Genomic DNA, 25,123 nt, shown 5'->3' on the forward strand with positions numbered 1-25,123 from the left:
TAATTGGTCATAGCACATAACTAAAAGCTGAATTCAAAATCAATTGTTCAAACAGTAAAAATAGGGGCCAGCGCCATGGTTAAGCCTCTGCCTGCAGTGTTGGCATCCCATATGGATGCTGGTTCAAGTCCTGGCTGTTCCACTTCTGACCCAACTTTCTGAAAATGGCCTGGAAAGCTGTGGAAGATGGCCCAAGTGCTCAGGCCTCTGTACCCACATGGGAGATTTGGAAGAAGCTCCTGGCTTCTGACTTTGGATGGGCCCAGTCCTGGCCAATGCAGCTATTTGGGGAATAAACCAGCAGATGGAATATCTCTTTCTTTCTCTGTGTCTCTCTCTGTAACTCTACCTCTCAAACAATCAAATAAATAAATCTTTTTAAAAAAATTATAAAAATAGAGGCCACTAAGCCACTACTTGTGATATCCATATCCCTTATCAGAGTGCCGGTTAGAGTCCCAACTACTGTTTCTGATCCAGCTTATTGCTAATGTGCCTGGGAAGACAGCTCATGATGGTCCAAGTGATTGGGTACCTGCCACCTATTTGGGAGACCCAGATGGAGTTCCTGGCTCCTGCCTTTGGTCTGCCCAGCCCTGACTGCTACAGACATTTGAGGAGTGAACCACTGGATGGAAGACGTTTCCTCACTCCCCATCTCTCTGTCACTCTACCTTTCAAATAAATAGATAGGAGTCGTCGTTGTACCACTGCCTGCAGTGTCTGAATCATCGATTCTAGTTTCCTGCTGATGTGCCTGGGAAAGCATTCAAAGATGGCCCAAGTGCTTGGGCCCCTGACACCCTCACGGGAAACCTGGATGGAGCTCTAGGCCCCTGGCTTCAGCCTAGCCCAGACCCAGCCACTGCAGCCATTTGACGAGTGAACCAGCAGATGGAGACTCTCTCTCTCTCTCTCTCTCTCCTTCTCTCTCTGTAACTTCACCTTTCAAATAAAAAGTAAACAAATCTTTAAAAAATAAAATAAATGCTTTTCAGAATTCTAAAAATAAATGTATTAACTTATTATTTATTTATTTATTTATTTATTTTTGACAGGCAGAGTGGATAGTGAGAGAGAGAGAGAGACAGAGAGAAAGATGAGAAAGGTCTTCCTTTGCCGTTGGTTCACCCTCCAATGGCCGCCATGACTGGCGCACAGCGCTGTTCCGAAGGCAGGAGCCAGGTGCTTCTCCTTGTCTCCCATGGGGTGCAGGGCCCTAGCACTTGGGCCATCCTCCACTGCCTTCCCGGGCCACAGCAGAGAGCTGGCCTGGAAGAGGGGCAACCGGGACAGAATCCAGCGCTCCGACTGGGACTAGAACCCGGTGTGCCGGCACCGCTAGATGGAGGATTAGCCTATTGAGCCGCAGCGCCAGCCTTAAATGTATTAACTTTTAAAACACATTTTATTACATGAAGCTATAATGAAGAGAAGCTCTTTGCAGCACAAAGCCAGCTAATGGATGAATAAAAGCTGATAGGATTTCGCAACCTCAAACTTAGTAATTGATTCAGACACAGGTGACCATTGGATGCCAAAGTATCACCCTACAGAGGAGTTACAAACTCCAAAGTGAAGACTCCACCTGTATTGTAAAGAACTGTGGTGGTGATCACCTTAATAAAGTTATAACATTTTGAATATGACAATTTGATTTAAACACCTCCTAGTGTGCATTATACAATATGAAATTCTCAATCTCAATACAGAGACACAAATAGAGAGACAGAAGGAGAGATCTTCCATCCACTGGTTCACTCCTCAAATAGCCACAACAGCCTGGGCTGGGCCAGGCCAAAGACAGGAGCCTGAATTTTCTTCCAGGTCTCCCACACGGGTGCAGAGGCTTTTACTAAATCGTTAAAAGGGAGATGGACTGGATTTGGAACAGCCAGGACTTGATCTGGTGCAACATATGGAATGCCGGCACCACAAGTGGTGGCTTTACCCGCTGTACCACAGGCCTTCCCAGAGATTCTCAATCTTATTAGGTATTTTTGCTAAAAGCGTTGTAAATTAATCTACTCAAACCTACAGTATTTATTTTCAGTTTATAGGAAATACAGAAAATTAGTCAATGTTTCCATGAGGAAACAGACAATTAAGGCTGTGGAATATGGTACAAGAAAACTACCCTTTTCTCTTTAAAAAGTTAAATCATTTGAAAAAAAAAAAAACCTTTCTTGATTGTAAACAACTCGAAAAATACAGCAATCAAGCTCAATGTCTGAAACTCAATTGGATTCCGGATTTTTTAAAAGAATTAAAACATGTTTTGGGGACAATTTAGCATATTTGAATGTGAACTGAATATTACCTGCACTGTTCATTTCTTAGGTGCTATCATATCATGCTAATATAAAAGAATATCCTATTCTTACTAGAGGATGCATGATGAAGTATTTAAGGAGAAAAAACATGTCAGCTTCTGTCTTATAGAATAAACTATTTAAAAAAATGGAAAAAGAGGCTTAAAATGTTGTAAAACTAGGGGCCAGCACTGTGGTGTAGTGGGTAAAGACACAGCCTGCAGTGCCAGCATCCCATATGGGTACCGGTTCAAGTCCCAGCTATCCAGTTCTCTGCTATGTAGCTGAAAAAGCAGTAGAAGATGGCCCAAGTGCTTGGGTTCCTGCACCCACGTGGGAGACCTGAAAGAAATTCCTGGATCCAAACTTGGCCAGCTCTGGCTGTTGCAGCCATCTGGGGAGTGAACCAGTAGATGAAAGATCTCTCTCTCTCTCTCTCTCTCTCTGTGTGTGTGTGTGTGTCTCTCTCTCTTTCTCCCTCTATAATTATGCCTTTCAAATAAAGAAATCTTAAAAAAAAAAAAAAACTATAAACAACAAGTGTTTGGCCTAGCCATAAAGACATTTGCATCCCATATTGGAGTACCCATGTTCTACATGTGGTTCTGGCTCCTGAATCCAGCTTCCTACTAATAGGAACTCAGAGACAGTGATGATGACTCAAATAACTGGCTTCCAGCTGTCCACTGAAAGACCTACATTAAGTTACCAGCTGCTGGCTTCAGCTGGGACCTACCCAGTCCTTTCTATTGTGGCCATTGGGGAAGTAAACCTGTGGATGGTAACTCTTCTTTTTATCTGTCTCTGCCTCTCAATTAATTTTATATGTATAAAAATGCATCAAAACAAGTGAGCAGAAAAAAAAGCTACAAATGTCTCTACATTTGAAATTGATCTTACTTTTTCATGCTATTGTAAACTGAATCCTTTTCTTAATTTCCTTTTTTTAAAGACTTATTTATTTATTTGTAAATCAGAGTTACACAGAGAGAGAAGAGGCAGAGAGAGGTCTTCCATCTGCTGGTACACTCCCCAGTTGGCCACAATGGCTGGAGCTGTGACAATCCAAAGCCAGGAGTCAGGAGCTTCTTCTGGGTCTCCCACACAGGAGCAGGGGCCCAAGGACTTGGGCTATCCTACCACTTTCCCAGGCCATAGCAGAGAGCTGGATCAGAAGTAGAGCTGGAACTGGAGCTGGAGCTGGCGCCCATATGGGATGCTGGCACTGCAGGTGGTGGCTTTACTGTTTATGCCACAATGCTGACCCCCTTAATTTCCTTTTTAAAATCATCATTGTTACTGTATAGACTCACAAATGACATTGTTGATTCGTTGTTGTTGCTGTTGACAGAGTGAGAGGTCTTCCATCAGCTGGTTCAGTCCCCAAGTGGCTGCAATGGCTGGAGCTGTGCAGATCCGAAGCCAGGAACTAGCAGCTTCTTCAGGGTCTCCCACACGGATGCAAGGGCCCAAGCACTTGGGCCATCTTCTACTGCTTTTGTAGGCCATAAGCAGGGAGCAGGATTGGAAGAGGAACAGCCAGGACAGGAACCAGTGCCCATATGGGATGCTGGCATCACAGGTGGAGCCTTAGCCTACTACACCACAGCACCAGCCCCTGTTTTGATTTTTTGTATTTTGCAACTTTGCTGTATTTCTTAGATAAAGCTAAGGCTGAGAAATGATTTAGTATTTCTTTGTATTGTCATGTTACCCATGAATAGACATAGTTTAACATCTGCTTTTTAAATTTTTATGATTTTGTTTTTGTTTAATTGCTTTGGTGAGGGCTTCCATTTCTATACTGAGTAGAAGTGGTGAGAGCAAGCATCCTGCTGCACCTGACTACAGAAAAACTTTGTCTCATGGCGATGAGCACTTTAGATATGACCTTGTCGTGTAGGGAATGGTCAGGTGTCATGCAGAAGAAATTCCTTTCTATCCCTCCTTATTGAATGTAAACACCACCTGAACTTTGTTTAGTAAGACTTTACAATTGTGAAAATCTTCAGAAGGTGTACAAATTATTTTTCTTAAGTACAATAGTGTTAGGCTCATGGAAGAGTTATCCTTGGTGGGGGAGACAGTGGTGTGTACAACAGGTTAAGCTGCCACTTGAAACACTGGGAGCTACCAATGGAGCGCCGTTTCAAGTCCCAGATGCTCCATTTCTGATCCTGCTCCCTGCTAATGTGCCTCCGAAGGCGGCGGATAAAGACCCAAGAGTTTGGGTCCCAGCTACTCACGTAGGAGACCCAAGGGAGACCCTGGCTCCTGGGCTTTGCCTGGCCCAGCCTCGGCTGGTGTGGGCATATGGGAAGTGAACTAGTGGATAGTGGATAGAAGTTCTCTTTTCTCTCTCTCTCCTCTTTCTCAAGTCTGTCTTTCAAATAGAGATCTTAGGAGCCAGTGCTGTGGCTCACTTGGTTAATCCTCCGCCTGCAGTGCCAGCATCCCATATGGGCACCAGATTCTGTCCTGGTTGCTCCTCTTCCAGTCCGGCTCTCTGCTGTGGCCCAGGAAGGCAGTGGAGGATGGCCCAGGTCCTTGGGCCCTGCACCTGCATGGGAGACCGGGAAGAAGCACCTGGCTCTTGGCTTCAGATTGGCGTAGCTCCGGCCGTAGCAACCATTTGGGGGGTGAACCAACAGAAAGAAGACCTTTCTCTCTCTCTCTCTCACTGTCTAACTCTGTCAAATAAAAAAAAAATTAAAAAATAAAGAGATCTTTAAAAAACAAAAACAAAACCTGGGCATATTTACATTATTACCATATTCCTCACAGCTGCTAAAAACTGCGGTCACTCCTGGGGCCGGCCCTGTGGCATAGCAGGTAAAGCCGCTGCCTGCAGTGCCGGCATCCCACGCAAGCACCGTTTCCAGTTCTGGCTGCTCTACTTCCAATCAAGCTCTGTTATGACCTGGAAAAATGATAGATGTCCCCTGCATCCACATGGGACACCTGGGAGAAGCTCCAGGCTCACGGAGTCAGATCAGCCCAGCTCCAGCTTTTGTAGCCATTTAGGGAGTGAACCAGTGGAAGGAAAACGAATCTCTCTCGCTCTGCCTCTACCTCTCTGTAACTCTGCCTTTCAAATAAATAAATAAATCTTAAAATAAACAAATAAAAAAACTGCTGTCACTCCTGAACTCTGTAGTATTATCAGGTAGCGTATTTAATTCATATTTTTTTTTTTTTTTGACAGGCAGAGTGGATAGTGAGAGAAAGGTCTTCCTTTGCCGTTGGTTCACCCTCCAATGGCTGCCACGGCTGGCGCACTGCGCTGATCCGATGGCAGGAGCCAGGTGCTTCTCCTGGTCTCCCATGGGGTGCAGGGCCCAAGCACTTGGGCCATCCTCCACTGCCTTCCCGAGCCACAGCAGAGAGCTGGCCTGGAGGAGGGGCAACCGGGACAGAATCCGGCGCCCCGACCGGGACTAGAACCCGGTGTGCCGGTGCCGCAAGGCGGAGGATAAACCTAGTAAGCTGCGGCGCCGGCCTTTAATTCATCTTCTTTAATGAGGGGGAGCACTTGGCACAGTGGTTAAACACTTGGGGGTCTGCATACGGTATTGGATAGCCTGTGTTTGAGTCCCAGCTCTGCTTTGGATTCCAGCTTCCTGCTGGCACACACCATGGAAGGCAACAGGTGATAGCTCAAATACTTTAGTCCCCTGCCACCCAAGTAGGAGGCCAGACTGAATTATAATGGTCCTGGCTTTGGCCTAGCCCACTAGTGAGCCAGTGGATGGAAGATCTGTCTCTTTTTTGTTTACTCTCTGCCTTTCAAAAATTGAAAATACCTGTTTTTTCTTTAATGATACAACTATACAACCAAGATTTAGCTTTAGTGTGCAGAAATGATCAATTTATCAGCATTGTAACATTCTATAGTGTTGTTTTTTTAGTCCATAAGCCAAGGCTTAAGCACTTATATATAACCAACTAAAGCAGAGAGGATTCATGGAAAACCATCAGTTTTGAGACAAATTTTACAGGTTTTGAGAAACATATGCCACATTCAACTCAAATTGAGAATTCTATTGATTGAGATATTATGATAATTAAATTACTGTTATGTTGATATTCTAAGTAACAAAACTCAAGACTTTTCCCATGTGATAATTGGATAGTTGCCTACTCCTTCCACTGTATTGTTGTGTGTTTATAGAAGAAACAAAATCATTTATCTGTAAGACTGTGTATGGTTTGAAGACCTGCCACTTCTAATGTTTGTTAAGCAATTTCTGTAAGAACGAATTGGGCCTAATTTAAGCGTCTGACACTTAGGTAATTTAAAAGTTTTCAAATGCATATACCCTTTTATTAAGCAACTCCATTTATAGGAATTTTGAACAGCAAATTTACTTTTATTAATTTTATTACAAAAATATGTACAAACAATATGAGTGGACATGGGTGTCTCAGTTTAACGAGAAATATTTTGGTCTGTGGTCATTAAGTAGCTTTTGAATATTTTAAGTACACAGGACGCTTAAGAGGAGAAAAATCTCCACTTGCACTAGTACCTGGTTTCCTTTTACTGAGTACATTATGTCTGGTTTAAACAAAACAAAAAGAAACAAAAATATATATACATCAAAAGACAAAAAGCATGGTTTGAGACAACAGAGTAAACATCAGATATAGACTGAGCTACAAGGGAGATGTTAGAATTACCAAATTGGAGGTGGGAGGGGGGCTGGCACTGTGCCACAGCAGGTTAAAGCCCCAGCCTGCAGTGCCAGCATCCCATATGGGTGCCCAGTTCGAGTCCTGCTGCTCCACTTCCCATCCAGTTCCCTGCTAATGTGCCTAGGAAAGGACTGTAAGATGGCCCAAGTCCTTGGGCCCCTGCACATAAGTGGGAGACCCAGAAGAATCTCCTGGCTCCTGGCTTAGGGTCAGCTCAGCTCTGGCCACTGTAGCCATTTGAAGAGTGAACCAGTGGGTGGAAGACCCCTCTCTTTTTCTTTTTTTTTTTAAAGTGTAATTTATTTTTATTTTATTTTTTTGACAGGCAGAGTGGACAGTGAGAGAGAGACAGAGAGAAAGGTCTTCCTTTGCCGTTGGTTCACCCTCCAGTGGCCGCCGTGGCCAGCGCGCTGTAGCCAGCGCACCGCGCTGATCCGATGGCAGGAACCAGGTTATCCTGGTCTCCCATGGGGTGCAGGGCCCAAGGACTTGGGCCATCCTCCACTGCACTCCTGGGCCACAGCAGAGAGCTGGCCTGGAAGAGGGGCAACCAGGACTAGAACCCGGTGTGCCGGTGCTGCAAGGCGGAGGATTAGCCTAGTGAGCCGCGGCGCCGGCCAACCCCTCTCTTTTTCTGTCTCTACTTCTCTCTGTAACTCTGTCTAAAAATCTAAAAAAAAAAAATTTTTTAATTCTTAACTGGGAATGTTTTTTAAAAATAGTTACTATTTATTTTTTGAAAGGCAGAGCCACAGAGAGGCAGAATAAGAGAGAGGTCTTTCATCTGCTAGTTCACTCCCCAAATGGCCACAGTGGCTGGAGCTGAGCCCATCCAAAGCCAGGAGCCAGGAGCTTCTTCCAGGTCTCCCATGCAGGTGCAGGGGCCCAAAGACCTCAGCCATCTTCCTGTACTTTCCCAGGTCAAGCAGAGAGCTAGATTGGAAGTAGAGTAACAGGGACTAGAACTGGTGCCCATATGGGATGCCGGCACTGCAGGAGGAGGCTTTACCCACTATGCCACAGTGCCAGCCTCTACACTGGGAATTTAAGACAATTTTGATTCATGTGCCAGGGGCTCTGATGGGAAAAGTAGACAACATGCAAGAAGGGACCAGTAACACAAGTAAATGAAAACTCAAAAACAGAAGCTCACGTTGTGGTGGTGTAGTAGGTAAGCTTCTACTTGAGATGCCTCAATCTCAAAGCAGAGTGCCTAGATCAAGTTCTAGCTCCACTTTTAATACATCTTTGTGCTAATGCGCCTCCTAGGATGCAGCAAGTGGTGACTCAAGTACTTGGGTTCCTGCCACTCATATGGGAAACTCAGAGGGATTTCCTCGCTCCTTGTTTTGTCCTGACCTTTCCCCATCTGTTGCAAGCATTTGAGAGAGTGAACCAGCTGATGGAAAAATCTCATCTATCTATCTCTGTCTCTTTCTGCATGTGTCAATCTGCCTTTCAAACAAATAAATAGAATTAAAGTTTTGCTCATTCACTGATCACTGTTAAAATAACAATATACATTTTAAAGAAACTCAAAAGGAAGAATGCCTTTCTCAGACTCATCAGTAGATTAGACAAGAACAGATTCAATGAGCTTGAAGATTTCCAGAGAAACCTCAAAACTGAAAAGCAAAAGTAAAATTTAAAAAAAGTGATAGAACTGAATATGCAAATATTGTTAGACAATTACAAAAAGTTCTCATATTTAATGAGACTACCAGAAGGAACAAAAGAATATATTTGAAGAGAAAGGAGCAAAAGAAAATATTTGAAGCAGTAATGATTAAGGTTATATCCAAACTAATGACACATACAAAATGATAGATCCAGAAATCTCAGACACAGGGAACAGGATAAGAAACAAAAAAATCTATGCCTAGGCTTATGCTCAAACTTCAAAAAATCAAAGATAAAGATAAAATCGAAGCTGGGAAAAAGAATGAAGGAACAAAGAAAAATTATATTAAAGTTTAGAAACAATACAAACCAGAAGCGAGGAGCAACATTTGAAAGAAAAAAAAAAACAGGCTAAAAATTTGATAAAGACTATAATCTAAAATATAGAAGGCCCCCTTAAAATTCAGTTTAAAAAACTCTACTAAAGAATGTGCAGATCAAAAAAACATCCTAAAGACACACAGGTAGATGGTAAGTATGCATATGAAAGCATTTAAATTTAAATGTGTGTCATGAGGGAATCTAAATTAAAGGTAGAGATAAGAGACCATACTACATACCTATTAGAATGGGCAAAATCCAAAATTAATGACACCAAATGCTGGAAAGGGTGCAAAGCAGCAAGAACCCTCATTCATTGCAGTTGGAATTGCAAAATGCTACAACCACTTTAGAAGGCATTTTCTTACCAAGGCATACATGTACCATGTGATCCAGCAATCATGCTTCTTGGTATTTACCCAAATGAGTTCGAATCTTATGTGCCCTGCCAAAATACGTACATGAATGTTTACAACAGCTTTATTCATGATTGCCAAAACTTGGAAGCAAGGTGTCCTCCAGCAGATGAGTGAATAAACTTTAGTACATCCAACAGTGGAATGTTACTTAGCACTAAAAAGAAATGAACTATCAAGTACATCAGAAAAACAAAGCATATTGCTATGTCAAAGCCAATCCGAAGAGCTACATGCTGCAGATTTCAAGTATATGACATTCTGGAAAAGGCAAAGCCATGAAATAGTGAAAAAAAATAATCTATGGTTTATAGGAGGTAATGGGAAACAAAGGACAACTAGGTGGAGCATAAGAGACTTTTAGAGCAGTGAAACTATTCTGTATTATAAGTGGGGGTCTTTAAAGTTTCAAGAAAATATGTATTACAAAACAAACTATGCATGGACTTCAATGTTTTTGCACCACAATAAACGTATTTTTCTTCGGAAAATGTGAGAGGCACAGGGACAGAGAGAGTAGCTCCCATCCACTGGTTTACTCCACAAATGCCAGCAACAGCTGGGACTGAGCTGGGGCTGAAGCCAGGAACACAATTCAGGTCTCCTGCCAAACAGGTGGTAGGAACTCAGTAACTTGAGCCACCACCATTGCCTCCTAATATCGATATTAGCAAAACGCTGGAGTCAGAAGAAGGAGCTGATCATTCCATGTACACTCCAATATGGGACTAAGTGACCTTAACCTGTGGGTCTAACTTATCATTTAACTTTATTTTTCCATGGACTTTTTGAAGTACTCTTGTATTGGACATGTTATTAAACATTTGTCAAAACCATAGAAGGTCCAAAACAAAGAATGAAATCTAATGCAAAAGTATGGACTTTAATCAACGTGCCCAAATTGACTCATAAATTGTAACAAATGTATCACACGAATGCAAGATGTTGAGAAAATCATGCGTGGTGGGGCTGGGGAGTGGGGCAAATATCTGGGAACTCTGTATTTTCCCCTGAAACTGTTCAAATATAGCAAGCATTCTAAAACAAAACAAAATCACATTCTACATAACAAAATACTTAGTAAGTCTGTACTTGAGGTATGAGGAGACACTGAAGACGGTCAGAATTATTCAGACGCAAGCCAATCTGTTGTGGACTCCACCATATGGCCTTCCTGGTAGAGAGGGGGAGGTGGGACTTTCATAAACTTAGGTACCACTTTTTAGTGAAAAAGTGGCTTTTTTGTTAAATAGCGGGAAGGCAAAGAATTCTCCTTGTATCTGCTTCTTCTCAATTACTCTCAGATAAAAACAACACGAACACAGTTTAAGGTGGCATATTTTGGGGTGGCATATTCTGTTTTCTTACAGTGTGGTGTTTTTTCTCCCCCACTGACATTAATCTTCTCATCATCTTCTTATTCCTGTAAGACAAGTTAGAAAAGAACTGTAAAAAAATTGGTAGAGTAAGATAAACCGGTCCACACCAAATCATTGAAAATGCCAGTTGGGGAGCCAGCGCTGAGGTCTAGCTGGTTAAACCACCACTTATAGCACTGGCATCCCGTATGGATGCAGGTTCCAGTCCTAGATGCCCCACTTCTGATCCAGCTCCCAGCTAATGTGCCAGTGAAAGCAGTGGAAAAATACTCCAAGTGCTTGGACCCCTGCCGCCCATGTGGGAGACCCAGAAGATGCTCCTGGCTCCTGGCTTCAGTCTGGCCCAGTTCTAGCTGGGTTGCGGCCATTTGAGAAGTCAGCCAGTGGATGGAAGACCTCTCTCCCTCCCTCTCCTTTCTCTGTAACTCTAACTTTCAAATAAAAAAAAAAGGAAAAACAAGAAAATGCTGTAGGGACAGCATTTCAGTGAGGCAGATTCAGCTGCCACCTGCCACACCAGCATCCCGTATCACAGTGCCCTCTAATGTGCCTGGGAAGGCAGCAGACGGCCCAAGTACTTGGTCCCCTACCACCTAAGTGGGAGACCTGGATGGAATTCCAGGCTTCATCCTATCCATGGCCATTACAGACATTTCATAAGTGAACTAAAGAATGAAAGATTTCTTTGTTTTTCTCCATTTTTCTGTGTCATTCTGCCTTTCAAATAAATGAAATTAATTTTTAAGAAAGAGAGAGGGAGGGAGGAAGTGAAGGAGTGAGGAAGGAAGGAAGGAAGGAAGGGAGGGAGAATGGGAGAGAAGGAAGAAGAATCTCATTCTGGGACTTCTAAATAGTTTGCCCTGAGACCTAGGCATGGTGAGTTTAAAAGCTTTATGTGGGGGCTGGAGCTGTGGCATAGGGGGCTATGCCTCGGCCTGCAGTGCCAGCATCCCATATGGGTGCTGGTTTATGTCTTGGCTGCTCCTCTTCTGATCCAGCTCTCTTCGATGGCATGGGAAAGCAGAAGATGACCCAAGTGCTTGGGCCACTGCACTCGTGTGGAGACGTGGAAGAAGCTCTCGGCTCCTGGCTCCTCCCCTCAAACAAAATAAATCAAATCTTAAAAAAAATAAAAATAAAAAAAAATAAAGATAACATCTTGGGGGTCAGTACTGTGGCAAAGCTGGGTAAAGCCCTGGCCTGAAGCGCCGGCATCCTATACGGGCAACAGTTCAAGTCCCGGCTGCTCCTCTTCCAATCCAGCTCTCTTCTATGGCTTGGGAAAGCAGTAGAAAATGGCTCAAGTCCTTGGGCCCTTGCACCCACGTGAGAGACCCGGGGGAGGCTCCTGGCTCCTGAATTTGGATCAACTCAGCTCTGGTCATTGCAATCATTTGAGGAGTGAACCAGTGGATGGAAGACCTCTCTCTCTCTGGTTCTGCCTCTCTCTGTAACTCTGTCTTTCAAATAAATAAAAGTAAATCTTAAAAAAAAAAAAAAAAGATAATGTCTTGGAGCAGGCCATTGGCTCAGCAGTTAATATCCCATTTGGGACACTAGCATACCATATTGGAGTACCTGGGTTCAAGTTCTGGCTCCCTTACAATTCCAGCTTCCTGCTGATGCTCACCCTGGGAGGCAGTTGTAATGATGATTCATGTATCTGAGTTACTGCCACCCCCATAGTTAGAACCAATTTGATTCACTGTCTCATGGGCATCTGTGAACCAGTGAATGGGAGTCTGTCTCTCTGCCTTTCAAACAAAATAAATAAAAAGATAGTATCTTAGTCTCTTTTTTCTGTATATCTGCCTTTCAAAAAATACATACATATTTTTTAAAAAAAGATATTTAAAGGTTACCTCTTAGTACATTCAGGGCATAACATGTTGTCTTCTAGTCCTGGGGATGGAAAAGTACAGGCTGGTAACAGGAAGAGAGAAATCATCCTCTTGGGAGTATCAGGTACCCAGGTGTGGCCTGCACGGAACTGCAGGCGAACCCAGCCCGGTACATCTGCAGGGAGAAGTCTGCCGTGAACTACACACCACCTGACACCTGGGGAGGGAGAAGAAGCAAATGTCAACAACAAAGATCAAGATCGTACCTCAAGGGGCAGGCATGTGGCATAATGGTTAAGTCACCGCTTGGGAGACCCACATCCTGTATGGCAGTGTCTGTTTTAAGTCCCAGCTACTCTGCTTCCAATCCGCCTTCCTGCTAAGCACCCACTGGGAGACTGCAGGTCTCAATTGCCCAAGCAATTGAATCCCCACCACTCCTATGAAGACCCAGCTTGAGTTTTACGTTCCTTGGCCTGGCCTTTTCCCTGGCTATTGTAGGCATTCGAGGAATGAACCAGCAAATGATGTTTGACCATTTGTCTCTCTGTCTCTATGATTTTCAAATAAGGAAACCAAAAATAGGAGCCAGAGTGTGGTGCAGTGAGCTAAGTCATTGCTTGGGACGGGCATCCCATATCAGGGTGTCAGTTCACAGTCCCAGCTGCTCTGCCTCCATCCAGCTCCGTACTAATGTGCCTGGGAAAGCAGTGGATGGCCTGGCTCAGCCCTGGATGTTGTAGGGAGTGATTCAGCAAATGGAGATCTCTTTCTCGCTCTCCTTATCTCTCTGTTGCTCTGCCTTTCAAATACATTACATAAACAAACAAAAGAAAGAAACAAATCTGTGGGCCGGCGCTATGGCATAGGAGGCTGAGACCCCGCCTGCAGCCCCAGCATCCTATATGGGCACCGGTTCGTGTCCTGGATGCTCCTCTTATGATTCAGCTCTCTGCTATGGCCTGAGAAAGCAGTAGAGGATGGCCCAAGTCCTTGGGTCCCTGAACCCGTGTACCCAGAAGAAGCTCCTGGCTCTTGGCTTCAGGGCAGCTCAGCTCTGGCAGCTGTGGCCATTTGGGGAGTGAATTAGCAGATGGAAGACCTTTCTCTCTTGCCTCTCCCTTTCTGTCTGTAACTCTATTTCTCAAATACATAAATAAAATATTAAAAAAAAAAAAAAGAAAAAGAAACTTGCCCAAGGTCAAGTTTAAGTATGTAAGTATTACAGATGGGATTTTTTTTTTTTTAAGATTTATTATTTAGTTATCTATTTGAAAGACAGAGAGAGAGGCAGAGCCAGAGAGACAGAGGTCTTCCATCCACTGGTTCACTCCCCAAATGACTGCAGTGGCCAGAGCTGAGCTGATCCAAATTCAGGAGCCAGGAGCCTCCCCCAGGTCTCCCACACGGATGCAGGGGCCCAAGGATTTGGGCCATCTTCTACTGCTTTCCCAGTCCATAGCAGAGAGCTACACTGGAAAAGGAACAGCCAGAACTCGAACTGGTGCCCATATGGGATGCTGGCACTGCAGGAAACAGCTTTACCAGATACGCCACAGCGCCAGCCCCTACCAATGGGATTTAACACCAGCATTGTGACACTGGATGCTAAGTCACATACTGCTCAGTTATAGACAGAGCTTTCCATTTGTAGGCTCTGTGTTGGTGAACAAGTAAAACAAAAAATTCTTTTCATCAAAAACACCTATGGAGCAGAATCTTTAAAAAAAAAAAAAAAAGGATTTCTTTATTTAAACATCAGAATTACAGAGAGAGAGATCGAGATCTCCATCTGCTGGTTGGTTCATTCTCCAAATGGCCACAACAGCTGGGGTTGGGCCCTACTGAAGCCAGGAGCCAGGAGCTTCCCCCAGATTTCCCATGAGGGTACAGGGACCCAAGCACTTGGATCATTCTCTGCTACCTTCCCAGGCACACCAGCAGGGAGCCAGAAGGGAAGTGGAGCAGCAGGGACTTGAACCCGTACCCATATGTGATGCTGGCACTGCAGACAGTGGCTTAATCCACTATGCCACAGCACCAGCCCCTGGAACAGAATCTTACAATGAAACCTCAGCACAAATTCTGAACCTGAATAAGAGAGCAATTGTATATGACATTATTTTCATTCAAATCAATATTGAAATTATACTTTATAATCATTTTGATCAGCTTTTTTGAAGCTGTAGAAGTACACTGAGAAGTATACCACTTGTGAAAGAAATAAATTGCAACTTGTTTTTGTATTACTTTGTTCTGATTGTAAGTAAATTCCTGCCTTAGGAGGGTTCAAGGTTCATTTTCAAATAAATAAATACAATAAATCTTTTAAGAAAATGAAAATAAAACCTACAAAGGGAAAGGAGAATGTTTTGTGGAACTTTTTTGTGTGCGTGGCAATTTTAAGTTATAAGTTTTTAAAATCAGTACTTTTTCATGAAACAACTTGACCGAAAATCTGTTGCAGAATTTTGAGTTCCATTAAAGCAAAGTTTAGGGAATGCCTCTGTGGTGTAGCAGGTAAAGCTGCTGCCTGCCGCCCTGGCATCCCATATGGGCACCGGTTTGATTCTGGCTCCTCCAATTCTGATCCAGCTCCCTGCTAATACACCAGGGAACACAGTGGAAGATGACCCAAGTCCTTGGGCCCCTGCATCCACATGGGAGACCTGGATGAAGCTCCTGGCACCTGGCTTTGGTGGGTCCAGTCCTGGCCATTGCAGCCATCTGGGGAGTAAATCAGCAGTGGAAGACACCCCCTCCCGCTGCCTCTGCCTTGCCCTCTCTGTAACTCTGCCTTTAAAATAAATGAATAAATCTTTAAAAAAAGTTTAATAAGAAAAAAACTGTTCCACAACATAATCTCCCTGCAGATCACTCTGAATTTGTTCTCATATTCTGCTCACAAATCGATTGAAAGAGATGCATAAAAATGCAAACACAAGAACCCTATAATGTAACTTCACAAATTATATAGCACAGGGGATAATGATAGCTACCTTTTGTGGAATATTTGCATTGCATAAAAGATTATACCAGGGGCCAGTGCTGTGGTGCAGCGGGTTAATGCCCTGGCCTGAAGCACCGGCATCCCATATGGGCGCCGGTTCGAGTCCCCGCTGCTCCACTTCCTATCCAGCTCTCTGCTATGGCCTGGGAAAGCAGTAGAAGATGGCCCAAGTCCTTGGGCCCCTGCAACTGCCCCAAAAGAAGCTCCTGGCTTCTGGCTTCTGGCTTTGGATCGGCACAGCTCTGGCCATTGCGGCCAATTGGGGAGTAAACCAGTGGATGGAAGACCTCTCTGCTCTCCTCTCTCTGTATAACTCTGACTTTCAAAAAAATAAATAAATCTTAAATAAAAATATTATACCAATTGGTTGATGTATATTAATACATTTATTCATAAAGGTTTTTAATATTTATCTTTCATTTGCTTTTCTGATCGCAATAGCTCGTAATGTTAAATATAAGTTTCCCCATGGGCTAGTGCTGTGGCAAAGAAGGTTAATCTGCCTATAATGCCAACATCTCATATTGGAGTGCCAGTTTGAGTCCAGGCTGCTCCACTTCCAATCCAGCTTCCTACTAACATCTAGGAAAGCAGCAGATGATAGTCCAAGTGTTTGGGCCCCTGTCACCCATGTGGGAGAGAGAGATGGAATTCCTGGGTCCTGGCTTTGGGCTGGCCCAGCCCAGCTGTTGTGATCATTTGGGAAATGAACCAGCAAAGATCTCTTGATCTCTCTGTCTGTCTCTCTCTCCATGACTCTACTGCATTTCAAGTAAATAAAATAACTTTTAAAATATATATAATAAACCTTCCTCATGCCAAGACATAGGAACAGGAACTTTGACTTGAGATCATTTATTTACCTAACCACTACACTGTATTGCCTCAACTAGTGAAAACAGGCCAGAGTCTTTTTTTAACATTACAAGGAAGAGGCAGACGTCTGGCCTGCTGGTTAGATGTTTGGGATGCCCACATCCCATTATCAGAGTGCCTGGCTTTAAGTCCCAATCCCACTCCTGATTCAGCTTCCAGATAGTCTGTATATCAGGAGGCAGCAGGTGATGGCTCAAGTACTTGAGTACCTGCCACCTGCATGGGAGACCTGGACTGAGTCCCTGGTTGCTGGCTTCAGCACGCTCAGCCCTGCCCATTGTCAACACTGGGCGAATAAATCAACAGATCAAGCTCTCTCTCTCTCTCCCCCTCTCAAGTAAATAAATATACATTTTTTATTATAAAGAATAACCCAATTAAAGAAAGGAATATTTTCAAGAAAACAAGGAAAGTGATACAAACACCACGTGTCTGAAATTGAAAGGAGCAGTCACAGTGGGCTTCATTAACTGTAAGTAGGCAGTGTATGCAGAGTGGTGTCTCTCGGGCTAGACAATAAAACAATAAGAGACTGTGTGTTCGGCACAATATCTGCCACAGTTGGATATACTCCTAGACCACAGTAGATGCTTATTATATGCTAAATGAAGAGGAACATAAAATGATAAGTCCTGTGGGATGACACTAGCTCATTAAGGCTTATTGACGAAAGAGGCACCATCTTGAGGCAGCTCCTCAGGCAACAATTTCAGAGCTGGACAATCACTTCACGCAAGTTAGGAAAATAGATCCATTCTTTCCCTCACAGAATGGAGTACAGCTTAGGGAACATACAACAATTCAATTCTGGCTCCTAGTCTTCCCTTCAGCTGGGTTCCCTGTACGGTGACGAATGTGCCCCACAGAACCCGGCATTGTTGCTGAATGGGTTAAGCCGACACTGGCATCCGATTCGAGTTGGGGTTTGAGTCCTAGCTACTCCACTTCCAATCCAATCCTGCTAATGTATCTGGGAAAGCAGTAAGGGCAGCCCAAGTGCTTGGGCCCCTGACACCCATGTGAGAGATCAGGATGGAGTTCCAGGCTCCTGGTTTTGGCCTTGCCCAGCTACAGCTGTTATGGTCATTTAGGGAGTGAACTAGTAGATGAAAGAACTTGATCAATCTCTCTGGAACTCTATCTTTCAAATACATAAAATAAATCTTTAAATAAATATATGCCCTGCCACTCAAGTTGGCCCTGAGTTAGAGAGAATCTAGAACACTTCCAGGGATGAGAAGCATGGTGAGAAAAAAGGTTTCAAGCCACAGAGGATCTGACTTTCTGCTGGCCTAATATAGGATCTGTTGGACATGAAATAAAAAATGGCAAGGAGAAGACCAAGAGTTCAGGAGTTAGAGAAAGGCAGGTTACCCTAGCCTCAAGATTTCTTAAAGAACAGAGGTTCAGGGACCAGCACTGTGGTGCAGCAGGTTAAAGCCCCGGCCTGCAGTGCCGGTATCCCAATGGGCGCCGGTTCTAGTCCTAGCTGTGCCACTTCCTATCCAGCTCTCTGCTTTGGCCTGGGAAAGCAGTAGAAGATGGCCCAAGTCCTTGGGCTCCTTTACCCTTGTGGGAGACCCAGAAGAAGCTCCTGGCTCCTGACTTTGTGTTGGCTCAGCTCCTGCCATTGCAGCCATTTGGGGAGTGAACCTGAGATAAAAGACCACTCTCTCTGTTTCTACCTCTCTCTATAACTCTGTCTCTCAAATAAATAAAAATAAATCTTAAAAAAAAAAAAAAAAAAAAAAGAACAGAGGTCCCAAACCTTTTCATTATTGTCTGTTTTCATTATGCCACCTTAGGTATCTCATTTAAGTCAATCATTCCTTGAGATAGGTAGTTGTAATCTTTTTAATAGATCAGGATACCAAGGCTTACACTAAGGAACATGACAATATCACATATCTTAGTAACAGTAAAACAAGGATTTCAACTAAGATTTTTCTTCTTATTCATTATGTTATGAATATTTAAGGAAAGGAGAAAGAAGACCTCAATGTATAGCCAACCACATTATTAAATTATACTTTCTTCCCATTTTGAAATTTGATTACAAAGTGTCACCACTCAGTCACCATCCAAACAAAACTTGGCTATCCATCAGTAAAGGAGGAGGTATATCCTTCCCGAATTCAATTTCTAATCTACATGTATTTTAACTAACTCCATCACTTTGATCACCTCTCTGTCTTGAAGTCGCAATAGAATTGTCCTCTGGAATGGTATCCACACTTTAAGGTTGATCTTACCAGAGGCTTCCTGCAAAAAGGCTTCAACTGAAGTAGGAATGGAAGACGAATTCACAGCCTTGGGCTGACTGACTCTTGCAGCAATTCTTGCCCAAGATGCCAATGTGGCTTCCTGAGCTGAAGTTATCACTTCAACTATATTAGTTTCTTCCTCTCCATTGCTCCTAGTACAACTGTCCTGCAGCCTTGCTCTATTAGTACTTTTTCTTGGACATGACTGCATTTTGGCTTCTCGTGGTGTGTCAGGAACATCCTGCAAACAAAATTCATGAAGAGTATTCAATAAACTGCTATTAACATCAGGACTTTGTGTCAATTTTATCATTTTTTATACTGACCTGAACATGTATCAGTTGGGAAAGGTTTAGGGATATTGGTTCTTAAGCAGCAGAGTTGCTCAATTAGGAGACATTTTTGGTTGTTCAAATTGTGGGGTGGGGGTAGGGTTGCTGCTGCCATCTAGTGAGTAGAGACTAAGAATACTAAACATTTTACAATGCACAGAACCACTGCCAAAACGAACAAACAAAAAGTCAATAGTCCCAGTTCAGAAACCCTGGTTATTAAGAAATTCTACTTTACAGGTACAAAATGGATAAAAGTGGTAGCAGAGTGAACAACCTACAATGAGAACCACTTCTACACTGCAACCTCATTTCATCACTGACCTGTATTTGTTCAGGATACGCATGTCTCTGGAGCCTCAGATACACTTCTATTTTCTAAGGAAATTAAGAGTGAAACAAAAGTTAAAAGTTGACAAATTCTCATACTTAATCTGAGCAGAAAATATTCCCACCAGTGTACTAACCTGGCCATCTGTACTCAAATTAAGTTGTTGGCACCAGTTCCGCAAAGTGTTCCGAGACACCTTAGTAATTGGGGGCAAAATGGTTGGCAGGGGAAAAACTGCTTTTTTGCACTTAGGTTTTGGGGAAGCTTTGAATTGTTCGTTTGCTTGTGGAAAATCAACTAAAAGAGAACGGAACCAAAGTAGTAATAGTTTAATATTTTTTAGATTCTTTAAAATTTCACAAAGATTTTTATATTACCCACACCCAATTTATACATGACAAATCTTTTCTTCATATTATAAATGAGATAACTGATTCAAGGATTAAAGCACTTGCCCAAGATCACCTAGTCATTAAAATGGAAGACTGGGGACTTGAACCTATGTTTACACGATAAATTCCATGTTTTGTATACTGCATACAACAGTCTGTTTTCTATGGCCCTAAACAACCACTTGGAGAGAACATTATACTAAATTTCTCCCCTCAAATGTCTAGATTTCTGATCACGAAATATCAGCTCTTGCTACAGGAATCAGAGAAAGTACCTCCAAACTCTGCCTTCCTTAAGAGTGGTCTGCCTGTCAGCCTGCATCCTGCACCTCATGTCAGCTCACACTCTGCTTGGCTCTGATCTGCCACTATTTACTTCACCATGAAGTCCTCGTCATTGACCCCCCCAAAAATAAAATCACTCTAGAAATTCATATTTGATGCCTTTATGTAAAGCATGGAGAACAGATACAAAGGGTCATGATTTTAAGAACTACTGGCTGGTGCCAGCACTGTGGCATAGCAAGTAAAGCAGCCACCTGTGAAGCTAGCATCCCCTATAGGCACTGGTCCCTGCTACTCCACTTCTGATCCAGCTCCCTGCTAATGCGCCTGGAAAAGCAGCAGCAGATGGCCCAAGTGACTGGGCCCCTGCATCATGTGGGAGATCTGAAAGAATCTCCCAGCTCCTGCCATCAGCTTGGCTCGGCCCCTGGCCATTGCAGCCTTTTGGGGAGTGAAGCAGCAGACGAAAGACATCTCTCGGTCTCTCCCTCTCTTTCTGTATGTGTAACTCTTCCTTTCAAATAAATAAAATAAATCTTTTTTAAAAAGCTACTAGATACCTTTTAAAATTAATCTTCATAAGACGCAAGTATGCATTAATCCCATTTTTATAGAAGAGATTGATCGCCATGGGCTGGGATTCTAAACTCATGTCCAGCTGACTCATAAGAGTATGCCCTGCCCAAAGGGTTCTACATGCCTATTTGAGTCTTAGAAGAAAGGCAGAACATGCAGCTCAGCAAGGGAAAAGGAAGGGCATTTGAGAGATCTCTTAGCACAATCAAGGTGAGATTTAATGTGGGTATCATATACTCAGAGAATAAGGAAGAAAAATGTTATTCCTGGTCTTCCCAGAGTTGGAGTTGCTAAGTGAGCAATCCCTGTCCACATACCTTTATTGCTTTGCCAAGGCTTCTTAGATTTGATATCTGCAGGTTTGATATCTGCGGTTGAAGAAACACTTGGTTCCACTAGATGTTCTTTTTTAGGTTCCTCTACAACTGGAACCAATGTTAAAATCACATTGTCCTCATCTAATGCCTCCTTAAAGTAATTCTGGAAAGAGAAGAATCAATCACCAACTCTCATTTGATGCCACATAACTACTTACTTTCAAGGTACAATTAATGAATAAGAACCCAAGATGACAATATGAGGGTACTTAGAAAAACTCATGAAAAGATGCAATTAAAAAACAAATTTATTTTGGTTAAAAGAATCCATGTATAAAGAGGGGTCACGAAAATGCATATTATGAAAAAATTGTACAGACTTCAACTATTTTTTATAAAAAAAATAAATTTATCTTTGAGTTTTATTTTCCCAGGAACCTTCAGAAGTAGACTCCGTGGTGGAGAGAAGTTACTGAGATCCCTTGTGATTGATTGGCACACCCTTTATTAGATAAGGGAAACAATGAGGATGGGGCAAAAGTCAATTTACAAGAGGGTGATAAGGAAAGAGAAAATAGAAGGGTAGGGCTTGGGGGAATTATTTCCCTCCTGGTCTTCTCCCAATCAGCTAAACACAAAGTACTTTCATTTTATCTCTTAACTCTGTGTGGAATGTGTTGCTGCCTTCTCTTCTCTCACAAGATTCAAGCTCACTGGCACAAGCAATAAGCTGTTACCCCAGATGCATTCTGACTCCATTCCTGCTGCCCAGATTGCTCTCCTGCTGGCTGAAAATTCCTCAATGGCTTGCCACTGCTTTCCAGGTTAAAGAGGAAACTCAAATTAGCCCAGAAATTTGTGTAACCTACAAATTCCTGAAGTCTTGGCTCTTTGCCTGTCTCTCCAGCTCTTGAGCCCTGAGGGGAGTGTTTTACTCTGTAGCATTGCAGTAACTCTTGCAGCACAGAGTAGGCATTCAGTATTACTGTGATGATCTAATGAATGAAAAACCACGAGAAAAGCAAGCAGGTAGGAAGGAACTAACACTGACTGCTTTTCTATAGCACACAGGCAGCACGGCAGCTCTGGGTAGAACACCGGCAATTTGCTTTTTTTTTTTTTTTCCTGTGTTACATCTGAGGAAACCAAGTTTCAGAAGTTAAACAATGCCATGGAGTGACATGTGCTGGAGTAAGGTTGTAAATTTAGCTTTTCCTCTAAAATCTGAGGGTGAACAGACTCCATCGCAGCCTAGGTTAACACTTCCAAACCTGACACCACGCCCCTCCTCCTACCCTCATTTAAATCTATTCAATGGCTCCTCATTCCTCGCAGACTCAGCTAGCCCATAGTGATTTTTGCATTTGTATACCACTTCTTCAAGGCACTCCCCCCACACAGTCACGGTGGTCAGCTTCTAAAAAGCAGTGACATGATTTGTAGGTATTACTTCACTATGGAGAAAAGTGAACTTTAAAGCAGATAAGTAACTCTCCCACCGTCACACACCGAACATTGGCCAGTTCAGCAGACCCCCGACCCAGCCTGGGGAAGTGCGCCCACTAAATACACTTATGACACCTTAAATTAATTTCTTACCCTGCTCGCGTCACCGGAGCCTAGATTGGAAACCTATTTGGCACTAAGGCCAGCCAGGCTTGGTTTCTTCTGACTCCCGGAGGAAAGAACTGAATCGGTCACTTTATTTTTGCTTTTACCTGAATTACCCATTTTCACTTTCTTTTTACCTTAACCCTCCATTTCTTTATCATTTTTATGTTTCCCAGCTACAGCACATCTTGGTCCTTCCTGCAAAAAAGATCTTTTTCTTTGGACTAGGAACAGGAAACTTTACTTTTTACTCTCGCCCGGACACACAGCTACCATCACGTGGGAAAGAAAAGTTAACAATCTACTTGGAAAGAGGAGGTTACCAGACGGAGGTTTCTTAACATCCAGAAGTTAAGGTTTGCGGCGAAATACACACGAGATCTAGAAAGACTTTGAAAAGCAACTCTGTGACAAAATTAATAAGTAGAACAAAACTTACCATCTCGCTGCTGCTATAATGTGAGTCTGACATTTTCAGATCGGCCAGGAGAATGTAAAGATGGCAATGTTAAAGACATCAGCAGTTTACGTCTCTTGACCCGAGGGTTTCTGATTTCTCCTTTTTTAAGCAAATGTATCCTTTTACTTCCTGTTACCCAGCCCAGCTCTGTTTTCCTTTCTCCTCCGTTTTCCTTTCTCCCGGCTTCCCCTCCCTCATTATCTGACAATGTGATGATTTTATCAGTTGTATAACCTGTCTCGTCCAAAGTGAAGTTATAGTTCAATTATCGAGTAGTCTCGCTCCAAATCCTTTTCTAAGAAATTAGATTGTTAAGTAATAGTAGAATGCCTACTTAGCATTCTAACTATATGTGTTTATATGTCAAATAAATACAGTAGCTCTGATTAAAAAAATTAGATTTTTCTGTCTTTATTTCTTTAAGGTGATACTTGATAGAAAATTACAAGTGACAAACTCCTGCTCCAAGTTCCCATTGAAAGAACAGATTATTTTAGCACAGTTCTAGAACAATACAGGTGATAAACAATTGATCAAGGAGGGAATTTTTTAAGATTCACAAAATATGGGGAGGTATTTTATAACTGGTTTATTTCCACGGGTGTGTCATTTACTAGAAAATTCTATATTTAAATTGTAGACATTTACCAAATAATTTCAAAATCCAGTTTTCAATACAAAGATTAGGTACTATTACTGAGTCGGGGAGGGGTTGGGTGTTCAGAAGATGAGCAGCAAGGGGCAAAGCACTAAGGCAAGCAAAATGTGGAAGAACTACAAGGGCTTGGGAATGGCAGATACAGCAGATGATCAGTGAGCCATGGCTTCTGAAAAGAAACTGTCACTCCCAGACAATGTGGCAGCACTAGGATCAGTGCCCCTGGAGTGGGCTTACTCTGCATGTGGGAAAATGCTTTGGTTCCTTAGTCTGAGGACCTAGGGAGCCCTGGTCAGTTTAAGTTATTATAGAATGTGCTCAAAGCATAGTCCCAAAGGTTCAACTTCAGTCTATTGAGGGCCTAGCTAGAAATTGAAATTGTAAGGCTCCACCCAGACCTCTTGAATCAGATTCTTAAGGGTGGGACCCAGGAAATCTGTGCTTGGACAAGCCCTCTGGGTCATTCTTATGCTCCTGAAGTCTGGACGCATTGACCTGATGGCTTTAGAGATAGTGCCTATAATGGCTGGAATCTCAGCTCTTCCCTCCCACCACAGAAACTGCACAGCCCAAGGAGACTTGACTCCTGACTCCTGGCTTCAGATCAGCTCAGCTGCAGCCAAGTGCCGCCATTTGGGGGATGAACCAGCAGACAGAAGATCTATCTCTTCCCTCTCTGTCTGTAACTCTACTTCTCAAATAAATAAATAAATCTTTTAAAAATTGTATTCAAAAACTCAGAGAAAAACTTTTCTATACCATAATTACAATATATTCTTCATATTTAAACATAAAAATAGGTATTTAATTTTATCAAACTATGCAAACAAGTGCCATGTTCTAATATTCAGCAATATTCAAAATTCCATTATCTCATTTTTCTCTTCTCATATTTTTCTATTAACAGCGTCTTTAAACAAAAATCCAAATAAATTTTACACATGGTGATTAGAAAGTGCCTTGAGTTTTTTTTTTTTTTTTTTTTAAGATGTATTTATTTATTTGAAAGCGTTACAGAGAGAGAAGAGAGAGATCTTCCATCTGGTAGTTCACTCCCCAAATGGTTGTTAACAGCCAGAGCTGAGCTGATCCGAAGCCAGGAGTTTCTACTGTCTCCCACGTGGTGCAGGGGCCCATGCTCTTAAGCCATCCTCCACTGCCTTCCCAGGCACATTAGCAGAGAGCTGGAGCAGAAGTGGAACAGCCAAGACTTGAACTGGTGTCAATAAGGGATGCTGGTGCCGAAGGCAGTGGTTTTACCCACTGAGTCATGGTGCTGGCCCCACGCCTTAAATTTTTTTGATCTGTTAATCCATTCTCCATCTCTTACTTTCCTTACAATTTTTTGTTATGGTTATTGTTGAAAG

General features: G+C 42.8%; 1 protein-coding gene across 1 annotated transcript; it reads right to left on the reverse strand.

The window, feature by feature from the left end:
- Positions 1-10,288: 10,288 nt before the first annotated feature.
- On the reverse strand, positions 10,289-23,312 carry DPPA2 (developmental pluripotency associated 2). Its single transcript, XM_002716846.5, has 7 exons — positions 23,078-23,312; positions 21,028-21,190; positions 19,594-19,754; positions 19,451-19,504; positions 18,783-19,035; positions 12,666-12,861; positions 10,289-10,847 (listed from the first exon to the last, which is right to left on the reverse strand). Exons 1-7 carry the CDS (start codon positions 23,108-23,110, stop codon positions 10,751-10,753), a joined length of 957 nt encoding a protein of 318 aa, XP_002716892.1. The 5' UTR covers positions 23,111-23,312; the 3' UTR covers positions 10,289-10,750.
- Positions 23,313-25,123: the final 1,811 nt, after the last annotated feature.

Source organism: Oryctolagus cuniculus, chromosome 4 (assembly GCF_964237555.1).
Source record: "Oryctolagus cuniculus chromosome 4, mOryCun1.1, whole genome shotgun sequence".
Classification (NCBI taxonomy): Eukaryota; Metazoa; Chordata; class Mammalia; order Lagomorpha; family Leporidae; genus Oryctolagus; species Oryctolagus cuniculus.